The sequence below is a fragment of the Condylostylus longicornis genome, unplaced genomic scaffold (genome assembly GCF_029603195.1).
Source record: "Condylostylus longicornis isolate FDR11 unplaced genomic scaffold, ASM2960319v2 ptg000003l, whole genome shotgun sequence".
NCBI lineage: Eukaryota > Metazoa > Arthropoda > Insecta > Diptera > Dolichopodidae > Condylostylus > Condylostylus longicornis.
The window spans coordinates 2,686,885-2,711,548 of NW_026577972.1; the positions used below are offsets into that span (position 1 = coordinate 2,686,885).

General features: G+C 23.8%; 1 protein-coding gene across 10 annotated transcripts in view; it reads right to left on the reverse strand.

The window, feature by feature from the left end:
- Positions 1-552: 552 nt before the first annotated feature.
- LOC129606822 (uncharacterized protein DDB_G0283357) overlaps positions 553-24,664 on the reverse strand; it is an 87,309-nt gene continuing 63,197 nt past the window's right edge. For 7 of the 10 annotated variants that reach the window (XM_055517466.1, XM_055517397.1, XM_055517457.1 and 4 more), the window contains 10 exons: positions 23,137-23,499; positions 21,561-22,580; positions 20,202-20,317; positions 19,145-19,289; positions 17,035-17,095; positions 15,710-16,243; positions 10,903-11,499; positions 9,792-10,709; positions 6,117-6,207; positions 553-4,320 (listed from right to left, as the gene is read on the reverse strand). In XM_055517466.1, the coding sequence (XP_055373441.1) occupies positions 2,982-4,320; positions 6,117-6,207; positions 9,792-10,709; positions 10,903-11,499; positions 15,710-16,243; positions 17,035-17,095; positions 19,145-19,289; positions 20,202-20,317; positions 21,561-22,580; positions 23,137-23,499 (5,184 nt within the window). In that variant the 3' untranslated portion in view covers positions 553-2,981. The remainder of the gene's footprint in view (positions 4,321-6,116; positions 6,208-9,791; positions 10,710-10,902; positions 11,500-15,709; positions 16,244-17,034; positions 17,096-19,144; positions 19,290-20,201; positions 20,318-21,560; positions 22,581-23,136; positions 23,500-24,664) is intronic. The other 3 variants (XM_055517422.1, XM_055517405.1, XM_055517413.1) reach the window with 3 other exon arrangements.

The window sequence follows — 24,664 nt, forward strand, 5'->3', positions numbered from 1 at the left end:
GCTGAATTATGCAGAAATGTGTTAAAATTACCATTATATAACATTAGAGTATTATAAACACCAAATCGATATAGTTTTTTATATATATTGTATAATATTCAAATATATTTTTTTTTATTAAAATTTATTGATCGAAAATGAATGCAATTGATTTTATATTAATATCAGTCGGGAAATTTCTATATATATATATATGTATATATATATATAATTTATATATATAAATATAAATATATATTTACACATACAAACTATATTTATATATATTTTTTTATATATCACTATTTTATTTCTTTTTTCATTCTTTTTTTATAACTATCCAATATTTGTTATATTTACAAATAAAATAATAAATTAACTATATTTAATAAAATTAAGCTAAAACTAACTCTATGTATTTTTAAATTTTTATTATAATTAAATAAAAATAAAAAAATTTAAAAATAAAATAAAAGTAAAAATAAAACTAATATAAAAGCTTTCTTATTACACATTTTCCTTATTTATGTATAATTAAAAATATTAAATTAAAATCAAATTTTAAAATCATTTGATACAAATTACATGTGCATTACTATCAAAAAATCTATATAAATTAAAATCGATTTTGTTTTATATAATTTTCGATCAAACTGCAATATCATACAATAATGATTTGAATTTAATATTCTCAATTTATGGACATGAAATATTATAACATATTAATAAATATGTTTATGTATTTAATTATATTAGTATTTCTTATTTTTTTATCAATTGCCAAAAATCCATTCAGTTTATTAACATAAAAAAATTAATTATTACAATTAAAATAGTAATTAATATTTTTTTTTACAATAAAATTCGAATTAAAACTAAAATTGAATATTCATTGTATAATGAATAATATAATTGTATAATTCTCTCGAAGAAGTTAAAATATTTATTTATTTGGTAGTTTTGTAGTATTTGGGAGTTCCCATATATATATGTATGTACGTTAAACCAAAAATTTATATGAGATGATTTTAAGTAATTATCAATTTCGAAATTTCAATAAAATATTTATAATAATTTATTTCAAACATATTGATTGATTTATTACTTATATGTATATAATTTTTTCTCTTTTTCAGTCCAAGTGAGGAGCATAAGGCTAGTGCATGATATCATGAACTAGTTTCATTGCGTCATTGTTTTTACTAAATAGGTGACTAGCCTGCCGTAGTTTTTTCTTTATATTAAATATTTAAATTTATTAATATGTTTATTTTCTTACTTTTTAATATCGAGACCCTTCGGTTAAAGGGCTGGGGCCAAAACCACTGCACCAATGGTCAGAGATATATATATATATATATATATTGAATCTCTATAGAGACTGATGTTGCAAGGAGGATAAGGAGGAAACGGTGACCCACCTCCTACGTTCACGTCCGGCACTGCGAAATCAGGGCAGAGATTTTTGGGGTCCCTCTTCTTTAGACGCGGTACGGACTCAGCGAATGTAAATGTTAAGCACCCTTGCAGACTACTCTACGAACTTAGCCGGTTTTAAAGGAGTCCGATTTTATGGAGTTTTAAGGAAATAGGAAACGGAAAAAACCGGCACTATGTTTGAATTCATTTCAAAAAACCTCTTTTTATAATGAGTTAGTAAAATTCTTTCTTCAAAATAAAAACTTAAAAATGGTTCAATTATAAGGTTGTAATTCACAAATACCGCTATTTTGTAATAATTTTTTATGCATTTTCTTTTTTATTTTTGTGACAATTCAAAAGCCTACCACGTAGTTGAATTCGTAATTCGTAGGATTCTTCGAGAGGAAGTTTTTGATAGGACTGAATATATTTATACGTGGTCGTGGTGCATTATTACCACGGTTATACAACTCTACAAATCTACGTGTATTATTAAATATTCTGTATCTTTCGTTTTTCAAAATTCTGTAGGTAAATTTTTAGTACTTTTAAATAATATCCTTCCGATGAATGTCTAATGACGTCTAATAGAATATTCGCAAACTTATATAAGATTGATAATAAAAGTGAAAAAATTATTCGATTTCAGTTATTTTATATAAATTTTCATTAAAAATTAAAAGTGATAAAAGAAACACTAATCTTTTTAAATTCATTCTATAAATTTTATTTTTCGTATTAGACTCGTTTCTGTTTCAAAATTTTTTTTTTAAATAATTCAATAAAATAATCTATGTTTTGATTTTCCTTTTAATATCAAATAAAACCAAAATAATTGTTGTAATATTTTGTAATTATTGTAATTATTTATTGTAATTATTTGGTTATAATTTTTATTATAACCAAATTCAGAAATTACCAGTTATAGGTTGAATTGTTTAAAATATAGAATAACTGATGTTTAAGGATATTGGGGGCTGAATTTGAATGGTAAAGTATTTGAAAAATATATATATATAGAATATTTATTTATATGTGTATATATATGTACATGTAATGCAAATCGTTTATACACAATTTAGCTAATATCCCAATTTCCTGAACTGTTCTTAAATGATGATTTTACAATACTTTAACAATTTTAAAATGTTTAGAGAATATTGTTTTTTCTTTATTTCTTCCATATTTTCGTGTTTTATTTTTCAACTTTAATTTGTTATAAACATCGTTAGGAAAGAATTTAAAATTTCAAATAAATATCTAAAAAATACAATTGACTATAGAAAGATTAACCCAAAATATTTAATTTGATTTTTTTTAATTGAACAGAAAATATCGTTTTTTACTATTCAAAAACTTTTCCAGGTTTCAAAAAGTAACAAAAAAAAAATTGATTTGTTTTTTTTCCTTTTCCCATATTTAAATTAGTTATTTAATTTGTTTATTTTTTTTTCTTTTTTGTTACATAATTTTAAATTATTTTTTAGAGTTTTATTAGAATATCATTTCATGGTTCATTTATTATATATGTATATATGGATATATATAATATGTATATGTATATATACATATATATTTAATTACTCCAAATTATGTCTATATCTTCGTAAGCGTGCACTATTTTCAGGTTTAGGAGCACCGGGGGGTGGGGTAATATTATTACGTATCTGTTCAACATAATTATTAATATCATTACTATTATTACCTAATATATTCGAATTTAAAGCATTTTGATCATAATCATTAATAATATTTGTTGTTGTTGTTGGAGTTGTAGTTAAAGTTGTTGTTAAATTTGTTGATGATGATGTAATTGTTGATGTTATAATATCATGAGTTTTATTAATTAAATTTGTTGTTGATGGTGATGAAATTTTTGTTTGAGTTGGTGTTGTTATTGTGGTTGTTCCAATTGATATAAATGTACCTATTGTTGATGGTATTGTGCTTATCTTATTATTTGTTGTTACTGTTGTTTGTTGATTTGATATTAAACCGTGTAGTGTGGATGTAACACCACTATTACCACTGCTACTACAACCACCACAAGCAGTTGTTGATGAGAATGATGATTTAGTTTGAATTTGTGACGGTGATGATACTATTGATGTTGATGCTGATGTTATTATTGATGCTGTATTATTAATACCAGATAAACTTAATGATACCGTTGCTATTGCTGGTATTGTTACTGATGTTGTTATTGTTTCTGTTCCTATTAATGATGATTCTGATGATACAATTATACCACCAGTCCCTTGTTGTTGCTGTTGCATTTGCTGCTGTGTTATTGGTGATGATAAAGAAGATGATACTATATAAGTTTGTATTGTATTATTTATATATGATGAAGCAATGTCATCATTTTTATTATTTTCATAATTATTATCTAATAATAACGTTGTATTATTAACTAAGGGATTATTTCCTAATTTTAAATTAGTATTATTTTCATCATTTTTATTAGGATTAATTCCTCGTCCTAATGTAAATTTATTATCATCATATGATTGTGGTGACTGCTGTGTTTGTGTCAAATTATTAACATTTAAAACATTTATTAAATTTAATATATCATTATTAAGATTATTTGATCTTGTTATATTTGAAGATCTTATTGTTGAGGAATTTTGCTGTTGTTGTTGTTGTTGATGCCTTTGTTTACTATTACAATTACATAATATATTGTTAGTTGTTGTATTATTGGTATTCACTGTTGAGTTATTACAATTTGCATTTGATGTCGATATTGAATTTTGTTGCTGTGGATTATAATTTGTGACTATAGTTGATCTTCCAATATTTGAAATAACATGTTGTTGCTGTTGTTGTTGTTGACTAAAGATTTTTTCATCAACACTATTATCTGATAAATTATCATCAAATTGAGTTAACATATGTTGTGGTAGACCCCTTGTTCTAAAATTTTTTAAAAAACAAAATTGTATATTTAATATGTATACATTCGCTATATACGTGCAATATATTTAATATTTAAAAAAAACTTAAATAAAATAAATTTAAACGAATAAAAAGAATATTCAAGATAGAGAATAACACAAACAGTTTTTTAATAACTGATTAGTTTTAGACTAAAATTGCACATTTGTTCTCTTTTAAATATAATCAATATACGGACCATTTTTAAAATTAAGTATTATATTATAGATAACTTGATTATATAATTAATATGTTATTTAGCTATTATAATCACAAGTAAATACCTAATTATTACCCAGAATACTAAAATTAAATGTTGAATTGAAAACCCTTCATTATTTAAAATTTCTAATAAAAATATATAATATATTGAAGCAAATATTATTTTTAAATAATTTTATATCAAAACCTTTTAAAAATACTATAACAACTAAATAATATTCTGTAATGAATTTTAATTGATATTATTGCCGATTTCATATACGGGATGTATACAGGATGTCGAGAACCAAAAGTACTCCTGACGTAAGGTGGATTTAATGACTCCAGACGAGCAAGAAAAACCTACTGCGTCGAAGATTTTTTTAGTTTCATAGATATTTAAGTGCAAAGTCAAAATTTTTTAAAAAGTTTAACCACGCCACTTCATTTTATTTCAATTTTAAAATTTACAAAACTTTTAAAGTTAAAATAAAAATTTGCTATATTAAAGCGAGGGAACAAATTAGCTTGTACCACTATAGCCTACCTAGCTTCTGAGATATCATTAAATTATTTTTAAAATTATAGCAATGCTGATTAAACTACAACTTCGATCAATTAAATGTTAAATAATGTTCTATTATCTAAACTCTTCGTAAAAATTTGGGACAGATTTTGGCTCTATTGACAGTTAAGTTAACACTAGGACGGACCGACATGGTTAAATCCTTTCTAAATTCGACACTGTGTAAGAATGTATATACAGGGTGTCTCCCTTATTCCCGTGCTTTTTTAAAATACTTCTACAGCTTAGAACTGCTACATGAATTAAGGAATCAACATTGTTAACTGGCCAGAGACTTTAATTAGAGTAGTTATAACAATATTCAATAAAAAATTTACAACAATTGCTGAATATTAACTCCATTTGCAGTAATATATCGACGGAGGTGCATGCATTACTGCAAATACATGGTCATATAACTCCATAATATAATGACAGGACGACCCGTCCTGGACAGGTAACGTTTTATGGCACCATACACAGTCATTTTTTGGTAACCAATTGTCCATACAATCTCAGCTGTCTTCGTACGTGACCTGTTTAATTCTATAATAGTAATGCGCTCGTTATCGCAATTCATTTCTAGTGTAACAAAAAACAGACACAATTAACAGGTACTACTTGGGGTGAAATTGCACGACGAATGTAAATAATGACAAATTAAAAAAAAAAAACAGAATTATAACGAGAAAAATTAGTATTTCCAAAAGTACGGGAACTTTTCAAAATACTGAATTTATAATTCAGAGTACCGAATTTATAATACCCAATTCAAACATACGTTCGTAACGCTATAATTAATAACATTTTATAGATTTTGTGTCATTTTGGCGTACCAACTACATTTTATGGCACAATAGTAATTTATTTAATTACATTAATATTGTAAATTTGTGCAGCTAGAGTCTAAAAAGGGTATTAAAGATTATTATTACAATTATTATATTATTACTATTATCTTATACAAAACAAAAAAAAATAACACGTATTTATTTGTGTGCTTTCTTACCTGCTAGTGTTTCTTGATCTTGGTCTTGAAAAACGTAAATTTAATTGTGAAGGATCTGTAACATATTTGTCTATTTGCCTACGTCTTCGAGCTATAGATCAAAATAAAAAATTTGTTTTCTTTTTGTTTTCATAATTTTTTTCTTGTTTCTTTGATTTTTTTTTGAATAAATGATTTTTTTATATAGAGGAAATTATAATACGAAAATAGACGTGTGGAATATAAAACAAAAAACAAAACGAAATAAAAAAAATAAAAAAGGACCAAAAAATAATTTTGTTTTTGGTTGCATTGTAATATCCAGTACAATATTGGAAAACGACATTACAATAAAACATTTCACCTTTTTATAAACCAATAAACGAAAAATAGAAAACCCACTTGTTATGTTTATCGAGTATATGCTTCATAAATAAATAATGCTTTCACTAAAATTTTTAAGAATATTTAATATAAAATTGGATAAAGCTTATTACAGTGAGTCTTCCATAACTCGAATCACTCTGAATTTCAGAAATGAGTTCGAACTAAAAAAAATTTCAAATACTCTCGAACCCGCGTAATTGCAATTCGCTTAAATGCAACAACTCGTTTAAAAATGTACAAAATATTATATTTTCCTATTTTTAAGACTTTCAAGTGCTTTTAACCGGACAACTACAACCGATATAAATACATAAAACGTTATAATTGCAATGTATATTTTAGTATAAAATATGAAAACACATAAAAATACCATCGGTTAATTGCAAAAAAAAAAAATAAAAATTTGTCAGTTTTTAAAATCATTCATAATGAAATATGTGAAATATTCATATTTGAAACAATCACGACGCGTGTTTTTTATATTTTAAGCTTATTTCATTTTTTTGTTAACAATCTGTCAATTAATAATTTATGTGTAATTAGCGAAATTCCTTCTTCAAAATAAAAATTGAAAAATTCTATAATCGTAAGGGTGTAATTCACAAATATCGCTATTTTGTATTAAATTTTTTCTGAATTTGTTTTCATTTGCAGAGTATTCTGCAAAATATAATTCTAAGAGCAAGAATTTTTCTGCCTCTTTAGAATTGCAATTATCTGGGTTACACTGTATAAGAAATTATATATAACAAAATTTAAAATACTAAAGAACAAAAAAAAACAATTTAATTTCATTAAATAAAAATATGTAACAATTACAAAAAATGATTTAATAAAAAGGCCAGCACGCAAAATATAAATTGATTTTTAAAATAGAAATTTATTTTCTAAAAACTATTTTCCAAATAATTATTTTATTAAATTTTCTTTGTAATTGAATGTGTTTAAATAAAAAAAGGGATCCTAATTGTATTATTGTAGATTCGTGGTCGATAAAAACAAATAACAAAATTTTAATTTGAAATTATTGGAAATTCTATTGGATTCAAATAAATATAGCACAATGAATTGTTTAAGTGTTTTAAAAATGAATTTATATGTAAAATAATATATGAATATCATGAGAAATAAATATACATTGAAAAATAAGACACTATGTTACATTCCATTAGCGAAAATGAAAATGTTCATCGAAAATTCAATTTATTAAAAAATTTTCAATAACTGATATTTAAAAAACAGAAATATCATATTTAAATTTTTTTTTAAGCTTTTTCATAATGAACATTAGTCTTCAAACATTTTTAAAAGTAAATTCTCCATTGAAATTGTGTATATGAAAACTGAAAGTTGAATTTTATGAATTTTGAATTTTATATGAATCCTCCGAACTCTAACACATTCAGGGATTTTATTAATTTTAATTTTTTTTTAAATAAAACATAATTAAATTTCTGTTAATTTATAAACTGTTTCATTTTGCATATTGGGAGCCTAAGAGAGCGACAGGTTGAAGGTAGCGAATTTATACGTGTTCTTGTGAAATCTATATAGGAATCCTTTTTTAACATCATAAAAAAATTTATTAGCAAAAACTTTTTGATGAAACAATAATAAAACTTAAAAAAAATTTTATCCTTTTGTTTTCTGTTATTAAGCGTGTACAGTTAAGCGTTACAAATACTATAAAGTATTGCATAAATCACACATGGGCAAAAATTGCTATGCGTTAAAGTAGTTTTGTTTTTATACAGGCTGCAACTATAAAATATGGGATTTATAAAATATTTTCACAGTGGAAGTGATAGAAATACATTTATATTATAAACAGTAAAGTCTTCCTATGTTTTCCTCTCTATAACGAGACAACCTTTATAACTTGACTAGATTTTCATCACCTTTGCACTAAGTCACTTTTTTACATAGGAAAATACCTCTTTAAAGAAACTACCTCTATATTACGTAGGATGACCACTCTTTTTTGTTATTTACATATGATTGCATATTAAAGAACACTCTATACATTGACCGTTAAAAAAAATTTTTGTTTGTGTTTTTACCGTTACTCACGTGTTCTGTTTTTGCTTTCTGAAATGTATTAAAAAAATACAAATTGCGCAGCAATTACAGTTAATTTATAAATAAATATGTATATTTGGAATGGAATTTTTGGTAATTTAAAATTTACAAAAATACAAATTAATCATGTCACTGAATAGGTTTTATGTTTTATTTTTTTTTAATTGATATTTCGGAAAAATTATCAACCATTAAAAAAAAAAAAATTTTTTTGAATTTATGTTTTATGTATTTTACTTGTATGTAAAATACAAAAGAATAATTTTAATATGTAATATGTTTTTTATTGTGTATAAATTAGCATAAATTTTCCAATCAATGAAATGGAAAATATTTTATCTTTCTGTAAATCGACAAACTCTACATGGTGACCATTTTTCTTCCATTCTCAGATGGTCAACTTATGGAGGTTTACTATTGATGTATCACACTACTAATATTGATAAATTACACTACTAATAAATGAAATTCCTTGTTAAGCAATTTAGAAACTGATCAATGTTTCTTAACAATACTTTCAAATGGAAACAACTAGAAACGACTCTTTTGCGAACCATATCTATTATGTATTATAAATATAGCACCAATTTTTGTTTGTTTCATGTATGTCAACTCATTTTTACATCCAATTTTTACACATTTTCAAATGAAGGCCGTTCAAAATTCGAGAAAACTAGAAATTATAGTTAAAATTTTCTGAAACTTGAATTCCTGATATGTTACTTAGAAAACTTTAAATTTAATTTTAATTTAAAAATTATTTGGTTTTAGTCAATTTGTTTTAATGTGACACGCTTAATAACAGAAAACAAAAGGATAAAAATTTTTTTAAGTTTTATCATTGTTCAATATAAAATTAAATCAAATATCTACAAATGTATTATTAAAATTTTTACGATTTAATACGCGTATTTAATTAAATTAAATAACTGATATGTATATAATGATAATGCTTTTCTCTAAAGATGCGTATTTAACATTTTTGTACCTTGTAATTTTATTATAACATATATTTTTATGTATGTATGTGTGTATATGCATATATATGCGAATACAAATATACATTTTTTGTGTTGTTTAGTTTGACATAAAAAAAAGGTAAAAAAATAAAACGGTTAGAAACAAGAAGCCAAAAAATACAAAAAAAAATCTTTTTAAAAAATTAATAATTAAACTTAAAAACAAGAAGAAAAAGAAATAAAAAACAAAAAAGAAAAAGAAAATAAATACCTGAACTTGACTCAGCAACTTCAGATGAACCTGCACCACCGCTTCCATTATTACTTTCATTTCCACCAATATCACTACCAACAGCATTATGACCATCATGTGTTAAATGTAGTTGGTTTTGTTGTTGTATTCCATTATTTAAAAAAATAGCATGCGTTACTAAATTATTTTGTAATGGTATATCACCACAACCAGCCCATGATGCACATTTTGATAAACGTAAATTTGGATTTAATATTGGTATTTTACTCACACCTCCAGCTCCAACACCACCATAAGCCATGTTTTGTGCAATTTGATTGCCTGTAGCATTAGTATTATTATAACCAGGGCAATAATCACTACTATCAGCACCAACATTTCCAGCACATATTGATGATGATGATGATGTTGTTGTTGTAGTTGTTGTTGTACTAGTTTCTTGAGTTTTTTCACTAGATACTTGATCCTGTTGCTGATGTTGAAATACAGATGATGATCCAATTATTGTATTATTAATAACACCTAATGGATCAGTAAATTGATATTCATTAATACAATCACCACTAACATAATTGCCACCACCTATATCACTATTACGATTATTTTTTATTTTGTTATTTGATGCTGTTGCAGTTATTTGGTTACAATTATTAACACTACTATTACCATTAATATTATTATTTGTTAAAATTTTAACAAAATTTTGCTGCTGTTGTTGTTTATTATTTAATGATGCTCCTTTGGATACAGGAGGAGGATATTGTGTTGTATTTGAATCAGATTTATGACTTTGTTGCTGAGATAGGAGTAGTTGTTGCTGCCGCTGATGTTGATTTTTTTGTATATGGAAATGCTGTTGTTGCTGTTTTTGGTGTTGTGGCTGTTGAAGTTGTTCATCTTTAATACTTTTTATGTACAATTCATTTGTCATTTTATCTAGAACATTAAAAAGTATTCTTTGATTATTACTTCTATATACAATTACCGTTATTGAAATTGTTTAATATATAATTAACATTAATTAATAATAGCAATTTTATTATTAATATTGCTTTTATTAATATGATTTATTGCTTTTATTACTGTTTTTCTAGTACTACTTATATTAATATTCTTTTTATATTTTTACCTTTTTTAATATTGCTAGCATCATTTTCAATATCATCATTTTCTTCAATTTCATTATTTTCATCCTCATTTTGCTCATAATAATTTTCATTATCTTCTTCATCATCTTCATTATTAACATTTATAATATTCTTATGATCATTACTATCGTTTTCCTCACTGTCAGCTATTATTAACTTTTGATTAGCTAATTTTCTCAGCACAGGTGTTAAACCAAATGGTGTAGGCTGCATTATTATATCCTTGTTATTATCATCCTCATCATTATCACTAGTAGAACAAATATCATTACCACCACCACAATCAATTTGTCTTGAGATAGTTTGTGTAACTATACCAACTTTATTTATATTATTGCTTAACTCAGTATTATTTTTTATATTATTTGATGGTGCTATTGAAGATGATATTACATTCATTTCTAATTTATTTATTGCTCCCATTGTTGTATTACTAGTATAGCCTCCATTATTACTACCACCACCACCTGTGCCACCAAAACTACCAACAATACTACCACCGCCGCCACCAACACTCCCGCTACCACCACCATTGGCTAAGGCATCAAAATAAACCGATTCGTCAGGATTTGGACTTTCTAAAGGTGTAGTAAAAAAAAAAAAGAAAAAAATAAACAAAAAAATTAAAATAGAACAAAAGAAAAATGAAACAAAAAAAAAAATACAATTAACAAAAAAAAAAAATAGTTTTAGGAAAAGATTCAAAAAATACCAAACAAAAATAATTTTATCAAAACAAAATAAAATTTAAACGTTATAAAGTAAGAATTAAGTAAATTTAAAAATTGTAAGTAAATGTCAAATAAACAAATTCGTTTTTAAATCTTTTAACGAATATTAATGTAACCTCAAGTCTTCAAATACTATCTGCCATCTACAGGAAAAATATATAAAAAAAAGAAAAATATTACACGCAGCAACCGTTTGTATACTCAGATTGCATAAGAAAAGAGAAAAAAAAAAGAAAAACGAAAAATACAATCGAAAACATTGCTTGCATCTCGAATAAGAATTAATTTTAAGAATTGGCATTTTGATCTCATTGTTCATATAATTAGTCTATTATAGACATAATATTTCCATTATATCAGTAATTTCTATTATATTAGTATATAATAGACATAATATGTCCATTTTTATGCCACTTTGTCCATTAAAATTTTAATTGACATACGTATAGTAGTTATACAAAATAAATTTTAAATCTGATTTTCTTTTTCACTAAAAATTTTTGAAATGAGGAAAAAAATATCCATTACTTTGAAAAAGACACTATTTTTGCTAATAAATATATATTTTGTGTGTAAAATATGCAAAAATACTTTATTAAAGCTGATTTTCTTCTGATATAAGATTCTTCTATTGAATCTTAATTCAATAGTAGAAAATCAGTGTTAAAAAGCGCGTGTTTTGCGCACGGAATATACATACATATATGTATTATGACTATTAAAATAGCAATTTTTACAACTAAAGGAATTTTAAAATGTAAATTCGTTTAAAAAATTCTTTTTCGATTTTATTATATTATATTTTTATTATTACTAAATGATTTCCTTTTGTTTTATCTTGATCTTCATTCTTAATCACTATATAAGGAAAAAACACGTATAAGACACAAATTTTGGCTGATACTATAGGATAATTGCATGCACAAAAAATTTATTTCCATCATGTTGACATACAAAGTTAAAATATGTCAATAGTACAAAGTTTTTGGAATCAAAATAATTACTTAAACTTTGGGTCCAGTTAAACTTCTAAAAAAAAAATAGGAAAACGGGTCAAGATGAATTCCAAGTCGTTGAAATACACGTATAATATAATATTATACATAGCACTACGCTTATTATAACGACATCTTGTGCCCTACTTACTGTAAAATATTTTGAAATATCTAATCATTCAATCAAATATCTAATTCATTTGATCAATGTATCTGATCTCATATTATAGTGAATCATAACAAGAAAATCGCAAAAATTTTATTATATATGATTTATTAAATATAACCATAGTACAATACTTGATAAGACGAAATGCAAGCGAATAAATTACGTAAGCAAAATTGCTATTGAATATTTACAAAATGGCAAAAAAAATAAAAAAACAAAAATAAAAACTTAATTACACCGATATAAAACAAAAACAAATTTAAGAATTAATATATAAAATGTATTATAAGAGAAGATAATAAAAAATAATGTTTTTTAAATGAAAATTTGGAATTATGACATTCTCTTTATTTTTAAGACAGCTTTGTTTCTTTCCCTTAAATAGTTGAATCAATTTCAACTTAAGTGCGAAGGTATTTTTAAAATGTCAAATTCACATATATTGGACTACTACAGTTAAATATTATTCTTGTAAAAAAAAAGTAATAAATGTATCAAAACAAAAAAACGGTCAGCTTTTTTCAGATGAACCATTAAGAGAAAAAATATTTCGACTTTAAATAGCTCAACTCAAAACTGACGGAATTCAGAAATCAGAAATTGAAAGAAGGAAAACCGAAATGATAAAAACGAAAATTGAGGAGAACATTAGGAATTAGATATCATCACAGATTTTTTTTCGATATTGTACTTCGAAATTATGTTTAAAAAATGAATATAAGCAAAATGTATGTAAGTAAACTTCAACAACACGCCATGTATAAATACATATATAATAATGGTATTAGTTATAATTTGATATATGATATTCCAAATACTGAATTATATACATATATGCACAAAAATAACGAGTTTGGAATATAATTTTTTTTTATATCAGGAAGAATCGGGGTAATATCAAAAATATAATAAAGTTTCAAAATTTTGATTTTAATGAAGTTCTTTGAAGTCATTTTTTTTTTATTATTAATAGTCTCGAATTTCATAAAACGTAAATTGTTTATAATTACTTAATAAATTAATAATTATATAAATAGAAAAAAAAAACATATAATTGTAATAAATAATAATTATTATACAAAAAATAAAGTGTTACATAGATTATTCAAGTAGTAAACAAAAATTTCTAAATTATTTTTTCTATTTATATATATTATTTTTGTATTGAACGCCTTGAGCAAACAAATTTTACAAAAATAAAATAAATAGCCTTTTTAGATAAAACTTTTTAAAATTTTTTTCTATTGAACTTTTTATTTATATTTATATATATCTTATAAACTGTACGTATATATTTTTCCGGATTCTTCTAAATATAATTTTCAGTTTCATAAGTTTTGATAGAAGGCGAAAAATATAGGCACCACACCACAAACAAAACAAATAATCATTTCGAACCATTCAAAACTGTGACTTTTTTTAAGGTGTCAAATCGAAAATTAAATAATCAAAATAAAAATTAGACGATCGCTGTTCCAAGTGTTCAGAAGAATTTAATTGCCGCCATTTTACTTTTAAAAAGTCTAACCAATAAGTTTGATGAGAATAAAGTAATTCTTATTAGGCGAGTCGAATGGACTAGGCGAATCGAATGTCATTTTAAATTATGATCGGCGAATGCTTTCATTTGCCAGATGCAAAATGTTGCTACCGCAAGACATCAAAAAACCTACTGAAGTAATGAGGTTAACAGCACACATATGTACATTGTTTTTGCTTTTTTTTTTGCAAAAACACTTGGATTTTCCTATCTCTTAAGCAATTTTGTGGTTCTTCTCCATTAATTTAATTAAATGCACAAAATTGTTTTTGGCTCGTTTTTCACGCTTAAATTAATATTAAACAATCAACATTTTTTACAATAATTTGTAGAATTCAAAAACTAAATTAATAAAAAAATTATAGGTAAGTATTAATAAAAAAAAATAGTTTTCACACTACAACTTTGTAGTAAGTATTCAAGTTAATGTCAATACGTGAATTTTTTTAAGCCCATTCATAAAAATTTTACTATAATTTTTCTTAAGTACATGAAATTTTTTTTCAAACCCATTTATAAAAATTTTACTATGACATTCGTGATAAGGGTTAAATGAATACCGGGTGATAAGGGTTAATTCACATAACGTAATAAAAAATTTCAATATTAAAATAAAAAAGAATTTAAATAAGAATTTTCAAATAATGTATACCATTTTTTTCAAATGTTTTTTTTTAAGTAAAATATTAGTAGGAAATAAATAATAAAAGTAAAAATATTATTTAAATAAAAATTGAAAAAAAAAACTTTAATTTAAAAAAAATGTTTTATTTTAGAGATCGCAAAGTAGTTACATAAAAAAAAGAGATAAGAAATAATTTTTTTCTAATACAAAATCCCAATTTCATATTTAATGCATACTAAATTTATATTTAAATGCAAAAAATTAAAAGAAAAAAGAAATTAGCTAATTTAAATATCCACACAAGAAAATTTAGAGATAATTACTCATATTCTAGACAAATCATTTGATGTAATTAGATATTATTCAAAAATATCCCATTACTTGAAATTGCAAAATGTTTGAATAATATCTCTTCACTTCAAATGATACATCTTAGAGATAATCAATTTTATATTTGAAGTTATTTTGAAAAAATTCTTGAATTTTTTTTAAAAACATATTGTGAACATTTTATTCAACTTCAATCAGTGTTTTAAAAAATCTGAAATTATATTAAACTTTGCCAAATAAATTAAAACAAAAAACAAAATTAAATTAAAACAAAAATAAAATCAGTAATGGAAGTACCTACTTCAATTAAGTTTCGATTTTAGATTTTTTATTTTTCGTTTTATATATTTATTTCCTTATTTATTTTTTATATTTTTGTTTTTGCAGTTTAATCTTACCTTGTGGAATAACGCGTATCTCTAAACGACCGCTAACAGCACATCCTTCATCATTTTGTTCACTTTGATCATCTTTCGATATTAAATTATTATTTTGAACTTGTTGTAATTTTTGATACTGTTGCTGTTGTTGCATATTTGTTTTTGTTGCAGCATCAAATTTATCACTTATTAATTTATAAGGAATAAGTTTTACTTCACAATTTGATCTATATGTTAACGGTTGTAGTTGTGGCTGCTGTTGTTGTTGTGATCGTAATTTTTGTTGTTGCTGCTGATACTGTTGATGCTGTTGCTGTTGAATTCCATATAATAAAGTTGTATTTGATTGCGTTTGTTGTTGTTGATTCAATTTTATACATTGTTGTAATATTAATTCATTTTCATGTTCAACATCACTTTGTAAGGCTACATTTGGTAAACTATTTCGATGTCGATTATTTTTTAAATTATTATTAGTATTTTTACTAAATAAACCAGAAGAAGGGTCAATATTATGAAAACCAGAAGTCGATACACTATTATTACCAGCACCTAGAAAAAAAATTATACATATTTTAATAATTCTCTTAAATTTTTAGTCAACAAATTAATTTGGCAAATTTGCAAAAATTTTCTAAATGGAAATAATACAGAAATTGTTCAACTAGTATATTTCAGGGCATTTCATCGCGCTATACAAATATGCAAAACTGTATAACGCTGTGGAAACTATGTAATATTTATTTTTATATAGAATTTTTGCATTTCAACCTTATTCATTAAAGCTCCTTAATTGCCATCGTTATGGAGCTTATTCTGAGTATCGAATCACTAAGTGATAACCAATAGCACAGGTAAATCGTATCAGTAAGCAATACATTATGTGGAATTGTGTAAAATATGTATATTGCATATTTTTGAAAACAGTTTCAATCAAATAAAATTTTTTGTTTCATTTTAAACGCAAAAAAGTTTATTATTAATATTCGAATCATTATTTTATTAAACTAAAAAATGTTATAATACAAAATGTATGTATTAAATTGTTCTTCTTACACAAAATTTTAATAAATGATTGATTTTCAGAGTGGATATAAAGATATGACATTTCACGAACTATAAAAACTGTGTTAGATCTTAATGAATAATAGAATATGTTGAATTTATAAATAATATTTAAATAATCATAATAATAGTATTAATAAGTTATAATAACACGTAATAGTATATTGTGATTATATATTATTTAACCAGTATTATAAATTGAAATAATATTGGTATAAATTACAATAAAATTATTTACAATAATTATAATAAAAATAAAATCAATAAATAATAATTACTTTTACCATTGCTTAAGTGTTCTCTCATTCCAACATTTCTCAAAATATCCATACGGTATATCTATAATAAGAAAGAAAAAAAATTAAATTATATAATAGTTTAATAAATTTATTTCCATAAAAACAGGCATAAATATTGTAGTTTCTTAGTGCTCAAAAAATAAATTTTAATTTTGCATTGATAATATCAAAATATCCATTTCATGGAAAATAAAATAACATTGATATTCAAATAATTTTCTTTGTAATACTTCTTCAAATTTTTTGTATTTCTTTTATTTAATTATTTCTATTTCTTTCTTTGAAAAAATATGTAAATAAAACTTCTTTAACTAATTAATAACTGCAAAATTTTTTTTCATATTCTCTGTTGTTATAAACGTATTACTACACCTTATTCGCTAGCCCTATAAAAATTGAATTTACAAGATTATATAGTTTTTAATGTATTTTTATTTATCTTAGAAACAAATATTTAATAATTTCTTATTACTTAATAAACAATATATTAATTTGTACATTAATTATATAGTCATTATCTAAATAAAGTGATAAACAACAACTAATTGTTCATGATGAGTATATAATTGTTATCAAATTTTCTTTTGATAATCTAAGATAGTAAATGTTTTAATAATAAACTTTTTTTAATACTAAACTTCTCTGGTTTTCTTCTTAAACACTTTTCTGGTTTTACTAAATATAATATAGAATATGTTATAGACAACCATTATAGACTACAATACTTGTCTAAAAATTTTCAGCCTTCAATGTCGGATTCGATATGAAATTTCGTAGATGTATTCGCAAACCCTTCTGAGAATGTTAGTTCTACCTGCTTAAATTGATGTAAATTTGTCGAAAAGCCTATTTATATGCAAGTTTACATCAAAGTTGATTTTGCTAAACCAAATTTAATCGAGTTTGAACTAAAACAAAGCAGGTTTTTTTAATGTTCCTTGATATTAAAAGCTCAGCTTTGATATAGTGCGTATATTGCACACGAAATGAACAGCACAAATGTTAATTAAATGCAAACTAATTTTCAATCTACTTCAAGAGTGGTTTTTGATGTTACATACCTTTAAAAGGAACGCACCTGATCATACAAAACTTAAGAAAAAAGTATTAAATGCGTGCATTAAAGAAATTTATATCACGAAGTTTTTTCAGTATATATAAAACAAAAAATTGTAAATACTTAAACACACAGCACACTTATGTATGAATAATTCGATAAAACTTTTTGCTGACTGAAAATTCTAATAGAAAAGATAAAAGTAGCAAAAACAAAAAATCAATTTCAATGATTTTACTCCTAATATTTTATGCTATTAAAAATAAACTTACCAACTTAATCATTGAAATAGAGTTTTTTTATAATTTGGCATGTTAAATTATTAATTATGACAGCATTTTTTCACCATAAAGTCTATTCTACTTAAGCTATTTTAATTAAACTAAACAATGTACTGATTAGCTACAAAAAATAAAGGTCTTTAAAAATAAAATTTCTATATTATTATCCTATATAATATATTTATATTATATTTTTAGATTTATTTCACTGAAATAATCTATAACACAATTATTGTAAAAATATTGTAATCATATTAGGTTTGATCTTTCCTTTTTTCTGCAGAAGCAGCATAATTGAATATGCATAATAAATGAATAAATTCCTAATTAACTGCTTTTACAATTATGACATTTATTTGATAATTTATGCGAAATTATTTTTAAATATTGATAAAACAAATAGTTAAATACCTAAAAACAATGAATTTGCATATAAACAATTAAACAATTTTACAAAAATATTGTTGTATTGCCCAATTTAACTGTATAATTTATTTTCTCTTAGTTTGGTTTATTGAATTTTAATATTGGTGAATTGTACATTAATATAAAATATTACTGGAACTCGGAAATTCTTGTTTAAATAATTTTTAATAAAACTTATTAACAATTTATTATATTTGTATTTCAATATTATTGTATAGAAATAATATAAATTTTAAGTTTAATATAGCAAAAAAATAATCTTAAAAAGTACGCAAACTTAAAAATAAAAATTCAAAAAAAAAATGCATAAAAAAATAAATCTTACAGTATCATCAAAAGCAGCTTGCTGTAATAATGGTGGCTCCAGACCACTACGTAATATATTTCCTAAAGCCGGCTCAGACCAACAATGTGGAAGTAGTTCTTGTAAATTTGTAAAATTTTCTATACCAGCTATATTAAGATTGCACCTAAAATAAAATTTTTTCTGTTTTTTTTGTTCTTTTTTGTATTTAATTTGCATTGTGTTGAAGACGAAAGGAAAGTGTGTATGGAAAGTGTATTTTACAAAAGTTTTTTCATGAAAATAAGGATATACATACGTTATAATGGATCATATTAAAAATTAATTTTCAAAAAACATTACCTTGACGAAGTTAATATGATTTTTAAAAACAAATTAGGTATAAGAAAATTGAAAATTTGGAAAAAATTTTCATTTATTATATAAAAATAATTATATAACTCTACATATTTTATATTTTTATTTAATTATATTATTTGTTAATTGTTTTTCAAATAACATATAGTGAATTAAATTTATAAGTTATATATTTCGCTCTTAATATATAAAAATATTTATTTATTTGATGCAAACATAATAAAAGGTAAGCATTGTATTTTAATACATTTAAATATACCAACAATGAAACGTAAAAATTTGGAACGATTTTTGTTATCGAAATTCATACATAACTATTGTATTTGAACTAGAAGTTTTCACCGTAAAAACCATGAGCGCTTGATTTAGTTTAATATAAGCGGAACGCAATTTAATATTGATTTTATTCGGAAAATGACAAATTTTCTACAAAATATTTTCTAATTTAATTTTTTAATTCATATTTATCATCCATCTTTTTAACAATGAAACGAATATGATGTACATATGAACTTAAAAATATAAACCTAGAACTTCTTTAACTTCAAAATTACAGATGTACCATATTTACACAATACTTAAATTCTGATTAAAATTTTTCTGATCCGTATTTTAATAAAGTAATAACGTAATTTTGATGTTAAGTTATTTTAGAATTACATACATGGAAAACAAAAGAAAAGAAAAAAACAGACTAAAAAACCAAAAAAAAAATACATACTTTTTACGATTCGTTTCACGTTTTTGTTGTATTGTTCCACTGTTCGGTTGCTGTTTACTGACTAAATTAAGTTGTGATTGTGAAACTAAATTACTTTTATCTCTGTGATCGGGACTCTAAAATTAATGTAATAATGATATTTTTAACACATTTTACTTAATGTTTAAGTTAATAAATGGATTAAAATATAAAAAAAGAACAAATAAAAATAACAGGAAATTAAGTAACATATGTAAATGTTATTATTTTAAAACTAAACTTTAATTTAACTGAAATTAAGTAAATATAAAAATAGGAAACTAGAAACTAACTACAAATTTTCAATATCTAAAGTGAATAAATTTTAATCGTAAAATGTATTAATTCTTTCTGTTGCAACATTGAATACAATTGCTTATTATATATGTAATCAGAATCAGTTTCAACTTTGAGTATTTTTGCTATTTATTAACACAATTATATATAATTTTAAATTTTAAAATTCAAAAAGACCGTATTACAAAAAAAAACTTCCGCGTTCTTAATCTAAAAGAAAAACTGATAGACGATTGGGCAACATATTTTCATTTAAATGATTTGCTTTTATATTTTCATTAAAAGAAAATAAAAAAAGAAATTTTTTATAAGTTTCTCATACATTTTTAGCTATTTATGTAGATAGCCAAATTGCCGTACTGATGTCACACATTATTGAAGTTTCTAAAATTGAAGTTGTAACAAAAATAACTTTTACATAGCTTACTAATTATAATATTATGATGTGCTGTCAGGTCATTTCAGACAACACGGCGTTATATAAAAACGGAGATAAAAAAAACAAACAAAAATTAACACGAACCAAAGTCTACAAAATACTTAGCTGTTGTAAATAGTAAAGTCATACAGAAACCGTTATTATTATAGAATTTTTTTTTATATAAAAGCTCTAAACGAAGAATTAAGGAAAGAGAAAATCTCACTAAAAATTAAAGTTGATGGCGTTTACAAAATTTGAACATTGTATTGTTGAATTTTTATAACATTATAAATTCATTTACATTATACATTACAAATTGAGTAAAAAAAAATAAAAATTAGTTATAATAAAAAGTTTTTAAAACAAGAGAACAAAAAGCAAATACATATTGTATGTAAACAACGGAATGTACAACTCAAAACGAAAGTTCAAAAAAACTTTCTATATTTCTAGGAACAATAAAAAATGGAGTAAAAATTCAAAAATATTCCTTTAATTAACTAAATCAAATAACTATGCCGAGTTCATAATATTGTAAAAAAATTTGTTAAGAAAAACCTTAAAATTAGAAAGAATAACTAATTTTAAATTTAAAATAATTTTATTTTCTTTCGAAACAATACCTGAGGTTCCTGTTTCCATTCATTATCAGTTGTTTCTTCTGAATCGTCAAATTGACTTTTCCATTGCGATGCTAATGTTAATGCTCCACCACCTTTAGTTACTTGTTGTAATGCTGATACATTTTCATCATCAATCAAAGCAAATTGTGTTACAGAATGATCACGATTACAACCGCTTAAACGTTGTGTTGAACCAGTTGCGCTACTTGGTCTTAAATTGGGTCTACGTACACCACTATTGCCGCCACTACTCCCACCACCGGTACTTATTTGTCCAATACTACCAATTGTATTCGAGTCAGCACGATTACGATGGTTACGTAAATCATTCGATTTATTATTAATATCAAAAGAAAACGGGCCATCATTATCTCGTGGTGAACCAGTTTCAGACGCAACATTCATATCCTGCATACCACTTGATTGCTGTTGTTGTTGTTGTGATGCAGTTAACATTCTTAATCTGCCATATGACTTTTCTTGTTTATTATTCGTATTAATTGTCTGATGTTGTTGTTGCTGCTGTTGTTGTTGTTGTTGTTGTGAGTTATTAATATTACCACCAGCATTTGCATTATTACCACCAACAATATTACCAATATTCACTGTACTATTGTTATTTAAATTAAATAACGGTATAACATTTTCATTATTTGAATAATACGCTTCAATTAAATCATTTGTAGATTCAATTTGAGAAGTTGAACGTCTTTGTTTAATTGGACTATTAGAACTTTGCTGATGCATATTATTACTTTCTAAATGTTTTATTTTAACATTTCCACCAATTGGCAAACTATTATTTGTTGGACCACTATTTAATAATATATCACCGGTAATAATACCACCACTACATACGGTACCACTTCCACCATGCTGATCTGGTTGTTGTTGTAACAATTGATAATTATCCCGAATATTAAATTGTGATTTATTAATACCAGATATAAGATCATTATTGCTTCCATGGAATCGATCACGTGATAAATTAATCATTGCTTCACTTGGCACTTTTTGCACCTTAAAATACCACAAAAAATGAAAGAATTTTACAAAAATAATAAGTAAAATATTAATGATTTTACGCATAGAATGTGTGACATCCAAATCGTCTCAAAACAAAGTTTGTATACAGTTTTTATACCGCTCTAATATAAATTTATGTTACTTTATTTTTGCTTTAATTTCACTTTTATTAAATATTTTGAATCAGGTAACGTTGTAGAAATTTTTCGGTTCACAATTTGGATCATAAAACTTTGTAAAGTTTGTGTTTTAGTTGCAATTTGGATGTCACAGAATTATTATTTGATATTATACTTTGAAAAAGACTTTATTTTTTCATTTATATTTTTTTCTATTGTAATTGTTTGATATTTTTCTATTGTGTTTTTGGCTTTAGTTATATGAGTTATATGGTAAATAAATTTAAATGGATTTTTTTTTATAGAAACGATAAAAGTTTGACTTAGTTTAAAGATTTTTGGTTTCTCAATACTTAGTTAATATAAATATAAATCATAAAAGTTTTTATAAAAATACAAATTGTGAATATACAATAAGATATTTAACATACTTTAATTGGTGCAACAGGTGTTGAACTTCCCCCTTGATGTAATCCAGAAGTTGTTTGTTGCTGTTTCAATGCTGTCGTTGAATTTGACATATGCCCCAGATTCGAAATGGAAGGCAATTGCTGTTGTGATCCAGCACCAATAACACCTCCTGAGCTAACTGCACCATTGCCAGTATTTCCACTACCAATACCAGCATTAATATTTGCTCCACCACCGCCAATGCCGCTGCTTCCTATTACAATAGCTGTTTGTAATGTTTGCTGTTGTAACTGCTGTAATAGTTGCATTGAATTGGTACTTTTATTTTGAATAATAATGACTTCGATGTTAGATGATGTTGCGGCATTACAATTACTATCAACCTTTTTCAATAGGTTTTTTTTCATTTTTTTTTATTTTAATTTTTAATTCCGATTTTTTTATGAATTTTAGTGTTTAAAAATTATTTTTTTCAATAATTGGAAAATGTTTTAAAAATATTTATTATATAATAATTGTTTATTATATAATAAAAAAAAAATGAAATATTTTTTATTGCGAAAATTATGCTATTTTGATGTTCATATGTATATATATACGATACATATATATATGATATGTATATATATGATAGAGGTATTTTGGGAACTTGGATGTTGTGTAAATTACTATTATATTTCAAAATTGAAAATTATTATATTTCAAAAAAGAAAAAAAATGTAAAAAAAATTAAGGAAAAACGTTCTTGGCTCTATTAAAAAAATATTTTGTAAACATTTTTTTATGATTATCAGAATTAAATTTAAGGTGTTAAAAATTTAGTTATAAAATAAATTAAGGAGTTTTTCAAACGCATTTCATGTATAAGATTCTTTGATACTAATACATTTTAAACGTTATTAAAAAATTTTTGAAAGTTTTTCTTGAAGATGGAACAGGTACAAAAATCGGTTACTGAAATACGTTATTTTAATTCTATCTATGATCAAGCTTCTCCTGATTTAGATTGGAATCAGGAGAAACTTAGTCATAGAACATTCTCAGATTCAGGATGAATCAGATTTAAAAACCGTATTTTTGCATCATGCAATTCAGGGAAATTAATATTTAATTAATAATATAATTAACATTAAGAGATCTACAAATACAAATATCAAATATAATTTGTGAAATTTATTAGTTTCCTGTCTTTTTCACATTTTAATCATATTTTTTATTTAAACTATGTCTTACTGACATTCAAATTGTATCGATTTGTATAATTGTATCTATAAATATTTCTTCTTTTATGTTTATAAACGTTTAGTTATTTTTAAAAATAAAAAAAAAGCTTAGTGAAAATAAAAACTATGAAATACTTTGCTTTTTTTTTATAGTTTAAAAGTGAGAATCAAAAAAAAATTTGTTTACATTTTCATTTTTATTTCCAAAATAAAAAAAGAAATTAGGTACATTATGTATAAATAATTTCAAATTGAGAACTTATAAGAACCGAAAAGATAATAATCCAAAAAAAAAAAAAAAAAACAAAAAAAAACAAAAATTAAT